The sequence below is a fragment of the Pocillopora damicornis genome, chromosome 10 (assembly GCF_964200805.1).
Source record: "Pocillopora damicornis chromosome 10, jaPocDami1.2, whole genome shotgun sequence".
NCBI lineage: Eukaryota > Metazoa > Cnidaria > Anthozoa > Scleractinia > Pocilloporidae > Pocillopora > Pocillopora damicornis.
Genome location: NC_142679.1, coordinates 8,552,543 through 8,565,881, shown reverse-complemented (window position 1 = coordinate 8,565,881; position 13,339 = coordinate 8,552,543). Strand labels below are relative to the sequence as shown.

The 13,339-nt window shown below is 38.1% G+C and overlaps 3 protein-coding genes and 1 pseudogene across 4 annotated transcripts; 2 read left to right on the top strand and 2 right to left on the bottom strand.

The window, feature by feature from the left end:
- The first annotated feature begins 363 nt into the window (after nucleotides 1–363).
- On the top strand, nucleotides 364–2,036 carry LOC113669337 (uncharacterized). The gene is made up of 3 exons (XM_027185352.2): nucleotides 364–741; nucleotides 1,167–1,383; nucleotides 1,520–2,036. Exons 1-3 carry the CDS (start codon nucleotides 532–534, stop codon nucleotides 1,723–1,725), a joined length of 633 nt encoding a protein of 210 aa, XP_027041153.2. The 5' UTR covers nucleotides 364–531; the 3' UTR covers nucleotides 1,726–2,036.
- Nucleotides 2,037–2,228: 192 nt separating this feature from the next.
- Nucleotides 2,229–4,950, bottom strand: LOC149038782 (uncharacterized). Its single transcript, XM_089184086.1, has 2 exons — nucleotides 4,187–4,950; nucleotides 2,229–3,944 (listed from the first exon to the last, which is right to left on the bottom strand). Exons 1-2 carry the CDS (start codon nucleotides 4,548–4,550, stop codon nucleotides 2,779–2,781), a joined length of 1,530 nt encoding a protein of 509 aa, XP_089040212.1. The 5' UTR covers nucleotides 4,551–4,950; the 3' UTR covers nucleotides 2,229–2,778.
- A 2,075-nt stretch (nucleotides 4,951–7,025) lies between these two features.
- On the top strand, nucleotides 7,026–11,061 carry LOC113669335 (uncharacterized). Its single transcript, XM_027185350.2, has 4 exons — nucleotides 7,026–7,261; nucleotides 8,412–8,670; nucleotides 9,301–9,517; nucleotides 9,713–11,061. Exons 2-4 carry the CDS (start codon nucleotides 8,461–8,463, stop codon nucleotides 9,910–9,912), a joined length of 627 nt encoding a protein of 208 aa, XP_027041151.2. The 5' UTR covers nucleotides 7,026–7,261; nucleotides 8,412–8,460; the 3' UTR covers nucleotides 9,913–11,061.
- LOC113669336 (glutathione peroxidase-like) lies at nucleotides 9,992–13,202 on the bottom strand (annotated as a pseudogene). The gene is made up of 2 exons (XR_016180245.1): nucleotides 12,619–13,202; nucleotides 9,992–11,319 (listed from the first exon to the last, which is right to left on the bottom strand). The product of XR_016180245.1 is annotated as a glutathione peroxidase-like (transcript).
- Between the last annotated feature and the right edge of the window lie 137 nt (nucleotides 13,203–13,339).

Genomic DNA, 13,339 nt, shown 5'->3' with positions numbered 1-13,339 from the left:
AAACTTTCCGAAATCAGATCTCAACTGCCATTTCAATAAGCGTTACTTTTCAGCAGACAGTTCAATGAAACTTTGATTTACTCTCTATCAGTTGAGCCTCACGCAGGAAATAACTACCTGCGAAAATCTTGTGGGGAAGATAAACTCGCTGCTTATTGGGACTGAAAGTGGCACAGAACAAATGAAGTCAAAAAGGAGAGATTAAAGAAACTGTTATAAGGAATTCAGTTCATTCTGCCCTAAGTTCTGATTCTTATCTGCGATATTTAGCTTTGAGTTCTCATTGGTCTCCTGTGAAATTCTTCCTTGTTCTAATTGGCTGTTGCGATAACTTTGGTTCTTAATATACGACACTTAAATGCGTTTTATTTGCCAAGGCCAAATTGCAAACCAACGAACTATAGGGAGGAAAGTTATATTACGATTGCACAAGGCATAGTCCGCTTTTTTAGCAATTTTGTTTCAAGTTCTAAACCGGACATTTTAGTTCAGAGTAACGTAATTACCAGACTTAAGTGTCGATTTTAAGCAATGGAAGATATTAGCTATGCTTGTCCTCGCCAAAAATTCATGGAAGATCCGGGAATTCAATGGCGTGAAGGGAAGCCTGATTTTACTCAGGTTAATAAAGCCTATTTAGAGGGTAGGACAAGAATCCATAGGGATGGTTCGTTAGAGAAGATTGTCGAGGATCTCGTGAAATCATGGGAAATGGAAGCTTCGCACAAAACTAACACTGAGGTAAATAGAGAGGTATTATGTTCTTAAACATAATAACCGGAAAATATGTGATGTATTTAAAAATCAATTGAACTTTTTCTTGATGTCGTGTAATATCTTGTAATCATGGCTAAAGAGAGAATCATAAATTTTCAAAGCTGAGATAAATAAATAGAAGAGCTGATAGTCACTATGACACAGCATATTTGCGAAACTCATATCAAAAAACAAAGCAAAATTATAATATATACAACCTTTCATTCACAGTTGAAGGATATTGGAACACTCCAACTTAACTGTGACGACATCTAATTAAAAGCCAAGTCACGTTCTTTAAGCGCATACTTAAAAAAAATGGATGATAGTATGTACATTGAGAATTGAGTTGAAAGTTGAAACGTTTTCACGGTCTGTTTGTTTATTTATTAATTTGTTTTCGACAAAAGGATTGGCAAAGTGTTGACACAGAAGCTTTCACTATCCGCGGGAACAACCAGCGCTCGTTTTCTTTGAAGGAATTGATTGAAGAGGGAAACTACAACGTACTGATGCAAAACCAGCCGCTGTACAACAATACCGATCATTCGTTTAAATCGTCACATGATTTGTTCAGGTCTGCATTCGACCAAGGGTTTCCATGGGAACTGATAGAAGTATTTTCAGGTAAGTTTAGCAAGTACATATTGATACTGTACTCCTTAGTGGAGATGAAACGCCGTTATATGACGAGGCTACAAAAACATGAGTTTTTCTAAGTACAGTGATTAGTTTCCACTTATGTGGGTGTTTTGTCTCTCAGGTCCCCCAAAAGTGGCCTTTTCGTGGCGCCATTGGGCCCACTGGACGGGCCCTTACAAAGGAAGGGCCCCAACGGGGGAACTGCTCGAAATGTATGGAATGGCTGTGGCCGAGGTGGACGAGAACCTCAAGATCAAATCAATCGACGTTCATTATGATCCTAACCAGCTTTTGATGAAGTTGGAAGGAAAAGAATTGTTGAAGTAGCTGCAGAAGCATTATAAATGGTTAAGTGTCCTCAAACTTTGTTACTCATATTTCAAAAACTGTCCGTTCGATAACATTAACGGGAACAAAAACCGCGTTAGTGAGTAAAAACTCTTGCGAATCTCAACTGGGAGAAGTCACGAAAACAAACAAAAAAAGACAATCATAAGGTTCCTTTAGCCACCATCGTTCCCAGGGTCTCTCTTAACTGTCTCTCTCTCATCGACGACGGAGGTAACAGAAACGGGATTTTCCATCACATTTGAGGGAAAACTATGTTGGGAATAAAGGAACCCACACTGTCGCTTTCCCCATTCAGATTTGGATTTCTTGGATCCTCTCGCGAACACAACAAAGTTATATCTCAGACTGACTAAAACTACAATCAACCGTTCTTTTATCTTATGGACACACCTTAAGGGGGGATTCTACCTAAAAAAAGTGCATTTTTTCAAATAATTGTAGGAATTTAAGTTTTGGTCACAACTATCTAAAACTATATATCACTGGAAAGCTTATGAACTATATTTTTCAAAAAAAGGTGTTATGTCACACCTGCAGCAAATGTAACCTGACACCGGTCATTTCAATTAACAACTTGTAGTGTCTCACCTATATGTACTTGAGTAAAGATTGTTAGAAACTGTTTCAATGAAATACCAATATTTTGCTGTTATTCTAAAGAATATTGAATACTTGTTGGGATGAGTGAAGGATTTCAAGAATTTTTTAAATTTGACATCACAGCACTGGTGTCAAGTTACACATCTAACACATGATCACTATTTGTTTAATCATTTCTTTTGAAAGACCTCTATGGCATTTTCCTTCACTCATCCCAAATAACTCAATTAGATCAGCAATCCCTAAAAATTTCAGGTCCATAGCTCTCATACTTCTTGAGTAATCTTTTCTCAAGTATTAAAAAATACGTTTTGAGAAAAAAAGGCCTAAAGTTACAAGATTTTAAAATTAAACACCTCCTGTATTCAAATTATGAAGTCAATGAGTAGCCATAAGTTCAAATATAATTAGGATAGGCAAGAGCAAGAGTTAGAATGCCCCAGCTTCATATGAAACATCTTCTTTTTCACGAAGAGCCGCTTCTCTTTGAGTACGGATAAGCTGCAATCCCTGCCGGCGCTTCTTCTCCTTGGCCGTTGCCTGCTTATCAGCTTTCCGAAGCCTTGAATTATCTCTTAGTCGAAATGCATCCTCAGTAAATGCACCTCCAGGAATTGAAAGCCTTTCCATCAATCTTTCTCTGCTTTCTGCACCTCTGTGGAAGTGGCAGACTGCAGACGCAGCAGCACACCGGACAACTTTCACTCCATGGTGTTTATGTTTGGGACACCGGACCCAAACCATTGCGTTGATGCTTTCATTTGGGTTCTGGGTTTTTCCTCGTACACATCTTTCTTTGCCCATCCTTTTCTGCACATGGCCTACACAATCCAGTTTAATAACTTCACAGTCATCATAGGCATGTTGAACAGTGTTAAAGGCCTTACTGTCCCCGTCTGACACCATCCATTTGTACCTCATGTTATGAAGTTCGATGGATCTATTCCAAAGAACAGAAGCTCCTTCTGCTTCCATAGCAGGTGAACTTCCTTCGAAGTTGATGTCACAATCTCCAGATGCAACATGCTCCCTCCTCCATTCTTCAAACTCTTCCACATTCCCTTCACATTGTGAGTTCTTTAGGGAGCACTTACGGCAAGATTTAGACATCACGTGATAGTCTAAAACTTCTCCTGTGTCAATTGAGATGACGAAAACAACACCTGTTAGTGATGTGAAACCTCTTTTGGCCCAAGTGCCATCAAAGCTAACAGCAGCATCAATTATTGTGGTGCTGTCTGAGATGCCATTTTCCTCCATGATTAGCTTTCGGAGCCTTTGGCCTGCACCTTTTAGTTCTTCTTTTGCTTCACTTTCCAGTGCTTCCAAAATTACATCAACTTGCTTGTAGTAAGCAGCTCTTGACAAACAAGGCATGTTCATTATCGCACAGAAAGAAGAGAGTCCGTCGTAGCCACTTCCAGTTTCTATTGAGTGGTAGACAGCTCTCCGGTTGACATCAAATGATTTGCCTTTCTTGGCAAGGTTGGGTGATGTCTGCCAAGGAGTACTTTCATCACAAGAATTGCAGTGAATGGAGAGATCTGACATCAGTCCATAACGGCTAGCGGTATTTTCTTCAATAGTAAGGTCTCCTATATTAAAAACATGACGGAAAAGGATGCTATTAGCTATAGTTACTGAACCAAACAGAACCACAATGTTGGAGCATTAGTTCACACCTCCATAAATGTGTACAAGTGTTGCAGTGAAGAAAGATCAGAAAAAATGATTAAACAATAATAAAACTCCTTTTCTGCAAATAATTCTAACTATCGTTTTTCTTTAGGTTCAAGGGGCTGAAAAGCATATTTATGATGTGTGATATTTTTCTCACCTTCTTCGCATTTGTGTAAAGTTGAGAGCACAGAAGAGAAGCTCTTTAGATCAACGAGCCTGTATCCTTTTTCTACCTCAGCTACCTCGAAAACTTTTTTGTTTTCATCAGAACTTGAAGAAGACTCATCTTCTGAGCTCTGGAATCTCATCTTCTTCCTTGAAGAACTAGGAAGCTGATCGCTTTCTTCGCCAAAATCTGACAGATCAGACTGATCGTGCGAAGTTCCTGGGGTCGGTTCGTTTGGTTCACTCTTCCTGTTGCAACCGCTTTTCTTCAGTAATTGCGCTTTTTTACGATCTCCTCCATGCCCCTTTCTTTTCCTAGTTTTCCTGTAAACGGTTCTTTTCTTCTTTCCAGTCATTCCAGCACAAAAGAGACAAAAGGAGTTCAATATTTCGCAATACACTGTGACAACTTTCACACAAAAATCTCTCACTCGTCTCCAGTGTTACTCTTTCAATTTCTTATTTTCCCCTTCATGTAAGATAGCACAAGGATTCTAAGGGGCGTTTCGGGCTTGTTTGACATATTTTGAGCTCCAAACAGGCTGGTAAACAAGTAAGAAACAAAAAATGCTGTTTTGGTTGCCATGGAAACGAGATTTCTATTTAGATACCTCTTCTTTTCTAACGTAATTTCTCATTTATATTTTAAAATTTTTCGGTAAAAACGATCGTCAGTGTAAAGTCGAATAGTTGAACCTCGCATTTCTGAAGAAAACAAAAAAACAATATTTTGAGCTAATTTCAGGTAGAATCCCCCCTTAATCAAACGTAAGGTGATTTCCTATAAAGATCTCTCAGACAAAAGATAAACAGACTTATTCATCAGAGCCGACATAACGTGACGCTCAATTTCTAGGCCGATTTTTCACAATTATTACATTAACATTAGCTTAACTCAGTACTAAGTATCCTATTTCCGACATTTAAAATATTTTTTTATTTTGGTTCTTTAAGAATTCCGCGGCGCAAATACTCAAGCGACAGAGCGCCGTCTAATAGTTTATCATAAATACAGTGTCATAGTTCTTTGCTCTCAGAATATTTTGTTCAGTGCGTTTAAGTTTGCATCAGTAAATTCATAACATGATACTGTTGTTTCGAGTCATTTTATCTGCTCTGATTAAGTTCTTGTTTGTTAAAGCACGGAAATGAAGACTAATTTCTTTAACAGTTTATTTAGATTAAGATAACTTCTTTACAAACTAGTGGAGAAAATGTTCATGAGCAGTCGGAGTGCTAGCCTTGGGACTCAGAGGTCTTGGGTTCAACTAAATCAGTCTGGCGCTTACCAAACTATTTCATGGGTTACTTCGAGTCCCTCCTTGACGGTATTCTGTAATTGCGTTCGACGAAGGAGAACGCATACTAATCGTGTCGTTTTAACGGAAATCACTCTCGAGGGTTTTATGGACCAGTCCCAAGGGGACCGATTGTGATACCATGTGATTTCAGGCATTGGGCGCAATTTTGGACCGGCGGACTGGCTGGCTGGCTATGTGGCACAAATAGCCTCGATCTCATGTGCAAATGTTTTCTTGGCCGCCTTGAGCTGAAGACACCGATTTTTTTTTTCTGCGCAATCAGTACAATGAAAAAACCTTTTACTAAAGATCGAACGCACTTTACTAATCTTTGATTGTTGCTAGTTAATAAATAGATTCCATGTTACTGTGCACCTGTTCAGTGATTACAGATGACGTCAAAATGTGAAAAGAACAAAAAAGTGGCAAACAAGGCGCAGTCGAGTGTGTCAGTGATGTTTTTATCACATTTTAACTTTTTTTGTGATCTCTTGCTAGTTGAACAGACTCACGGCAGGAAAATGGAATCATTTTGTTTTTATATAATATAATAGTTACCGCATCTCTACGTCTGTCCACCAATAATTCATGATAATCTGATAAAAAAAACAATAAAAACGCATGTATAGTTCATCTTATTACATGAATATAACTAACCATGTGGCCTGCCTCCCGCCACTTCAGACTTTAAACCAATCTTTTGTTTATTAGAAGTGTTTTTCTATTCTCTATTTACATTTGCCTTGGAAAACTCGCCGATTACATTATCATGTTAAAGTAAACCACTTATCCTCTCTTATTTCATGTCATTTGAATTAATCCTATCTTAATTTGATTTATAATAAAGTTCGGACATAACGCGCGTTGTCATTAGTTGAAAGAGCGTGCTCTATGAGAGTAGAGAGCATAGAGCTGAGCTAAAGCTGTCAAGTCATCTGCCAAATTGTTCTATGTTCGACCTTTTCCGAGACTTTTTTTTTTTTTTTTTTTTTTTTTTTTCAGACCAAGGTTTGTAAACATGCCAGGCGCCGCAACTGGCGTTATTATAACCGGTAAGTAGAGACGAAAATCCTCAAAGAGAAAACGAAATGGACAGTCCGAGTTTTGTATTTTGAAGTTTTCACACTCAGTTAGACCGCAAGCTTACGTACGGTAATAAAATAAAGAACAGCTACACTCGCACAGTATATATAGTTCCGTGTTCAAAAGCAAAACAGAACAAAACAGGAATGTTGAAAAATATAGCCAAACTGGAAGAACAGAGCACAGTCAAGGCTTCTCTATTTGTTTTATAATAAAGAATCCGTTAAATTTCCCACGCATTACTTTCAATTTCCAACACAAATTTCATTTCTAAAGCGAACAACAATGTCGTCAGCATGCTCTAGACTCTCATAAAGCACGCTACAATAAGCCAATCAGAATCCCTGTTAGAATGGTTCAAATAATCTGATTGGCTGTTCAAGACTAAAACTGTCAAAATGTCAAACCATCGAAGTTCAAAAACCATTAAAGTCAGTCACATTCTGCAACCATACTCGCTGCAGTAAGTAGGAGCTAGCGAGGGGTCCAATATTTTGATAAGTGCCAATTAAAGGTCTTTATAGGAATTTGTTTTACTGTGATTACGTCAAGATAAAGGAGGTGCTCTATTATCACAAACATTCCGGAAATATCGTCATAGGCAGTATATAAACAAGAAAGTCTCTCCTGTTCTCGAGTTGCGTTTATCACATCAGTGTCATCCTCCCTAGACGCTGTCTAAGGTGAGCACTGTTCAAAATATATGGTTATCACTACTGCTGGGAAAGTTTTCACTGCTGATAATCTGTTATTAAGAAGTTAACTGATGTTTATTGCACCAATGTGTGATATTATTCATCGGTATATCTTCTCCAGGTATCTAAAAAAAGGGAACTTGAAAATCAACAAAACTACTACTATGGGAAAATACTTCATGTATTTCTCCGTTCGAAATGATCCTATAAGATGACCCACAGTTTTGACATACTTTCATTGTACGTTTGCTTTCTAAGAGAGGAGTGCATGGCCAAGACCAGTAGATCTTAATATTACTTTTAAATATTCACTTAAATAATCCATTATGTAAATTGCTATTTTAACGTTTGTATACGTGTTCGCGGTTGATCAAATGAATCCGTGCCGTCATCCTGCACAGCCTACGCACCATCATAGTTAGTAGAGGAGACTAACTATGGCACCATGTAGTATTCAATTCATGTTCTTTGGAATGCTTTTATGCGTTACATTCTTCGTTAATGCTCTCCTGCTGAATTACGTTCTTATTCAGCGTCGTTGCAGTCATCTGCTGTTAAATTTAATTTAATGAATGTTAAGGTGAATAAAGCTTGAACTGCTGAATTCTGAGGTGATTAACATGCACGAACTGCAGGTCTTTATGAGACCACTCGACCGCGTGTCGTAAAAAAAAGGGTGCTGATTGTGGCCGATTGTGAATAAAAAGAGGCAAAATGTAAGTCAAAAAGAGGAGATTTAAACAAACTGTTTGAAGGAATTCTGTTTGCCCCGTCAAACACGTTTTAATCCTTGTCTACAGCATTTAATAATTATTGGACGAGTTCAAGCAAATAAGGTGATTCATATTCTTAGAGGAATAAGTTAATTATCCAGGAGCCCATGTAATGGCTCCTGAATTAGCCCATGCCTCAATCTGCTCCATGCCTCCAGGCTAGATTTTGACTGACAACCCCAAACAGATTCATATCCTTTTTTGCTCGCTGTGTTATGCAAGAGTGGTGTGACGAGGGATGATTAGTCGTCTGAGGCGAGCAGATGAATTATTTACCAAAGCTAAATAGCAAGAAGATCATAACTAGTTCTCAAGGGAGATGTAGTCCATTTAACTTCTATTTATAAACCTGCTGAACATTTTAGACGACAGGGACGTTACAAGAAGACATTAGCATCCGTTCAATGTTATGCAATGGCAGACAACAATTACGTCTGTCCTCGCCAAAAATTCATGGAGGATCCGAGCATTGAGTGGCGTGAAGGCAAACCTGACTACACCAAGGCCAATAAAGCTTATTTAGAGGGTAGGACAAGAATTCATAAGGAAGGTTCGTTAGAGAAGATTGTCGAAGATCTGGTGAAATCATGGGAAATGGAAGCTTCACATAAAACTAACACTGAGGTAAATAGAGAGGTGTTATGTTCTTAAACATAATTACCCGACGGTTAATACTTTCTGTTAAGTATAACACAATTGTCCTTTTTCTCTCAATATGCATGTGATGTATTCCACATCAATCGACTTTTGTATTAATGCCAGTCAACTGGCGTTGTATGTTCTGTAATCATAGTACAAGGGAGTATGAGGAAAATCAAAAATCTATCTTGCAGAAAGAAAGAAATATCAAATAGATCGTGACCACGGTACAAATTATTTGTGAAACTCATTTAGAACTTACCAACTGAACTTTGACCACAACATAATGTGAACCAAATCATGTTTTTTTCCAGTGGATTCCTAAGTATTACTTAAGAAAAGTGGATGATAGTGGTGTGTTTGATTTCGTGTATATACAGGTTAGTATGAATAAAAATGAAACCAGGATACGAAGAGAACTGAGATGAAAATTGTTAGTTTGATTATCGTTGCAGAGCCCATCAAAAGAACTTGCAGTAGTAGTGAAATTACAAGATCTACATTTCATTTTATGCACGAACGCACTTTGACTTCATGCTTATCATTTTTTTTAAAAAGAGATCTATTCAGATGGTCTTTACTTTCTGTTCTTCTATTCTTTTTTTTTTGCTAAAGGATTGGCAAACTGTTGACACAGAAGCTTTCACCATCCGCGCGAACAACCAGCGCTCGTTTTCGCTGAAAGAAGGGATTGAAGAAGGAAATTATAACGTACTGATGCAAAACCAGCCGCTGTACAACAGTAACGCTCATACGTTTGAATCGTCACATGATTTGTTCAGGTCTGCATTCGACCAAGGGTTTCCATGGGAACTGATAGAAGTGTTTTCAGGTAATTGAAAGATTTCAGTGTTAAGGTTTGTTTAGGTTAGCCTCTTGGCTGGCAATACCAAGTCTAGTGGATATATATTGATATTCCTAAGTAGAGATAGATAAACATTTTTATATGACGAGGCTGCTAAAACATGCGGAGTTTTTCAAAGTGCATTGATTAATTTTCACTTATGTGGGTGTTTTTGTCCCCTAGGACCTCCACGGGTGGCCTTTTCGTGGCGCCATTGGGCCCACTGGACGGTCCCCTACAAAGGAAGAGCCCCAACGGGCGAACTGCTTGAAATGTATGGAATGGCTATGGCCGAGGTGGACGAGAACCTAAAAATCAAATCAATTGATGTTCATTTTGATCCTAACCAGCTTTTGATGAAGTTGGAAGGAAAGGAGTGTTGAAATAGCTGCAGAAGCAACGTACGTCTACGATGAAGCGTCACATGACGCTCATAGCTCAAAATGGTCCAAAAACTGTCTGTTGAATTAAATTTAAGATTTTATTTATATTTTATTCGCTTTAGCGAATAGCAACTCTGTGGCTTGTTTGCGGTAAGCAAGAAATATTTTTTAACTAGGAGACGTCATGGTAGCAATTAGAAGACGGTCTTGAGGTTTCTTTAACCAACATCGCCCCCAGGATCTCTCTTACTTGTCTCTTTGCCGGATTGACGACGGAGGTAACAGGAACGAGATTTTCCACCACAGTGAGCAAGCGAAGACTGACCCATGTTAGAATCCCTTGGTGCAAATATTCCAACAGTACAATTCAACATGGCCTTTCCACACATAATATTTTCTGTTAGTGTATTCAAGTTTGAAATGGTCAATTAATTCATTACATGATACTGTTATTTCAAATCATTTATTGCACGGTTTTAAAAGTTCATGCTTTGCAGAAGCTCATAGGGTTCTTTACACTGTAACAGCTGAATGCATTTAAGACTGCACAGAGAAAAGAACTTTACTCGGGACTGCTTCACTGACCAAACAGTTTTCAAACAGTCTGTCATTAACATGAGCCACGTCTACAATAACTTGATAATTTCTAAAACAGCATTTTACGCGCCCCTTCGCTTCATTTATACTTTAAACTAATAATATTTCTTGAATAGATTTTTTACAGAAAGTTTGTAACTTAGATTCTATGTTCCATATCAATTTCTTGTTTACTCGTTGAACCTGTTTTCTTTCTCTTCATTATGAAACAACTAAACAATTTGTTTGGAAATACGTATCTCCTGTTCAAAAATTAAACGAGCCATTATAGGTCCTTAGCGGTAAATCATATTAGTTCTGTGCTACAAGAGAAAAAAATAACACACCGCACGACATCTTAAAGAAGGCGTGAGTTTTTCCATTAACATGGTGGCCTTCGTAACATGTGATCATAAATTGTGAGGGGCTAGCTCAATGTATGGAACGGCAATTTTCCCCAACATAAAAATTACATTGAATGTGACTTTTGCATGTATGAATGAATGTAATATGAAAATGGAGATTTCGTGAAAAATAAATATTAAAAAAGACAGGTTCAACAAGTAACCTAAACAAGTTTCTTTTGTCTTGGTCCGTTTTCTTTTACGGATGATATATGCGTCTTCTCTGTTCTTGGCAAGTTAACATCAACGTTTGGATATCATCGAACATGGCGTTTGGTTCATAAGGCGCAGTGTACCGGGCAAATGGCTGGCCATCGTGATCTATTAATATCTTTTCAAAATTCCAGTTGATGTCATTGTTCCGAACAGGTGACCAGCGGATGTTACTCAGGTCATCTATGAACCCGTCTGGGGCGGGACAACGGGACTGAAGAGAAATAATGATACAAATAATTCAATGATCTTGCAGAAATTAATTGAAACATATCTGTGGCTTGTTCAAGGCTCTCAGTCAGTGAAGACCAGCCGAACAGTAAGTGGACGACAAACGACGGCTGCGGTTGTCGGGGAAACGACCTCCAGACGGAATGTCTCCTTACACTATCTGTTTCTTTATTTGTTTTTTTAATTTTTTTTTTCGCCTGTCCCCCGCCGTTTTTTCGAACTCCTGTTTTCTTCTCGTTTTCCTTGAATGTGACCTTGGTTCCTTACTGATTTGTGGCTTTGTGTTGGTGGATTCCCTGTGACTGCTCGGAACTCAACAAAAATTGGAATGCAAGCAAAGTCATCACTGTGAATGGGACTAATGAGCATTTGCCCTGCTCGCGAGTCTTGCTTTTTTTTTTATTTTGGGATTTAAGATTTCTTTTAATAAAAAGAAGCCTCCTGACAACATCTTTATTTATGTTTTTCAGCGCCGTGCTCAGATGTGTAATTCTTTTTTTCATTACTTTTAAGGGTGATTGCAGAGGCGGCAACGAGCGTTTTTAAATGAGCGCTTGGCAAAAAATGCCAATGATAATTTTAAAAACATGATAAAAATAGTAGGAACCTTTGCATCTGGGCATTGACTTGCTCACTGTCCTAACGTTGAAAACAAATGTCGAGTGGAAAGGGAAATATATAAATACCGAACTAACAACAAAGATTGAATAGATACTCGATAGCGTCGCTGAATATATTCCGAAAACCTCATGAACGAAAATCCTAGAACGAATCGCACGTTTGTGATGAACTCAAAAACCAAGCAGCGTACGTTTCCTTTCCTATAGCTATCATTGGTGAAGAAAATATCGTATTCCTAGAGTCGAAGATGTATAATACTACGAGTGCTTTCTGCATGAATTTTATTTAGATTTAAGGCGTCTGTTCCATTTGAATGATTACGCCTTTCATAATGAAATATTCACGAAAATAGGTTGGTTAACTTTGGTTTTGAAATGATCAGTTCGTAACTCATATTGTGATTTAGCTTTTTCCTCTGTGTGTGTTGTGTGTAGTGTGACAAGTGCTTCCCTAAACAAAATTTTCGTGCGCCAATTTCTCAGACCTGATTTTATCACTTCATCATCTGTTCATACTAGGGTGATCAATCATGCAAAATAATGCTGTTCTCTTTAGATGCCATGAATGTATAACATTTCATCGCCTTACAACAATGTTCCTTGATCATTGATGGAATTAAACCTTTATAAGACTAAAAGGAATATAGCTCATACGAACTCACCTTAAAAAAACTATAAATTTTGTCTTCTTTCATGCCATTCACGTCTCGTTTCTCGAACAATGGGAAATTGGGAACGAAACCGTGTCCTGGCCGAACATATTTCAATCCGTTCATGAGCTCGTACGAATTTTCGGCCGGCTCCTGGAAACCAAACTGGTTACATGGAAAACCAACAATTCGAAGTCCACATGCATTTGGGATTCCATCTTCTGATCTCCAGAGTTTTTTTTGTAATGCATTCAGTTGATAATATTGTAAAGTGTAACCTCAAAAGGTAGCGACATTCACAGCCAGCACAACATGTCCGTGAAATTCGCTCATAGAGACATTTTTCCCATACAGATCTTTCGCAGTGAAGTCGTAAAAAGACTCCGCACTGTTAAGATGACAAAGGGATCTTGATTTACGTCTCTGAGAGCCATTCAGCCCGCCTATAAAAAGGCAAAAAACGGCGAACAACGACCAAAGATCACTCATCGTATCCACTCATCCGCACAGATGCAGAAAATATAATTGAAGATTGAGGGCGGTTATTTTCATGTAAATGACCTAAGCTACGTAAGAGATCAAAGCTCTCTACACCTGTCTCAAAATTTGACAAATAAGATAGATTTGTCTATTTTTCTTCTTCCTGAATGGACAGTTTTTTTACCAGTAAAATTAATTCTACGAAGCATTAAACCGACAACTGAAGTGGCAACAAGAAAGTCATTGGAAATAA

Excerpts from the sequence above, each read along its gene's own strand:
- LOC113669337 (XM_027185352.2), top strand. The coding sequence starts at position 532 with ATGGAAGATATTAGCTATGCTTGTCCTCGCCAAAAATTCATGGAAGAT. Across the intron at positions 742-1,166 it reads CGCACAAAACTAACACTGAG|GATTGGCAAAGTGTTGACAC; the intron begins GTAAATAGAGAG and ends TTTCGACAAAAG. Across the intron at positions 1,384-1,519 it reads ACTGATAGAAGTATTTTCAG|GTCCCCCAAAAGTGGCCTTT; the intron begins GTAAGTTTAGCA and ends TTTGTCTCTCAG.
- LOC149038782 (XM_089184086.1), bottom strand. The coding sequence starts at position 4,550 with ATGACTGGAAAGAAGAAAAGAACCGTTTACAGGAAAACTAGGAAAAGA. Across the intron at positions 3,945-4,186 it reads TTTACACAAATGCGAAGAAG|GAGACCTTACTATTGAAGAA; the intron begins GTGAGAAAAATA and ends TTTTTAATATAG.
- LOC113669335 (XM_027185350.2), top strand. The coding sequence starts at position 8,461 with ATGGCAGACAACAATTACGTCTGTCCTCGCCAAAAATTCATGGAGGAT. Across the intron at positions 8,671-9,300 it reads CACATAAAACTAACACTGAG|GATTGGCAAACTGTTGACAC; the intron begins GTAAATAGAGAG and ends TTTTTGCTAAAG. Across the intron at positions 9,518-9,712 it reads ACTGATAGAAGTGTTTTCAG|GACCTCCACGGGTGGCCTTT; the intron begins GTAATTGAAAGA and ends TTTGTCCCCTAG.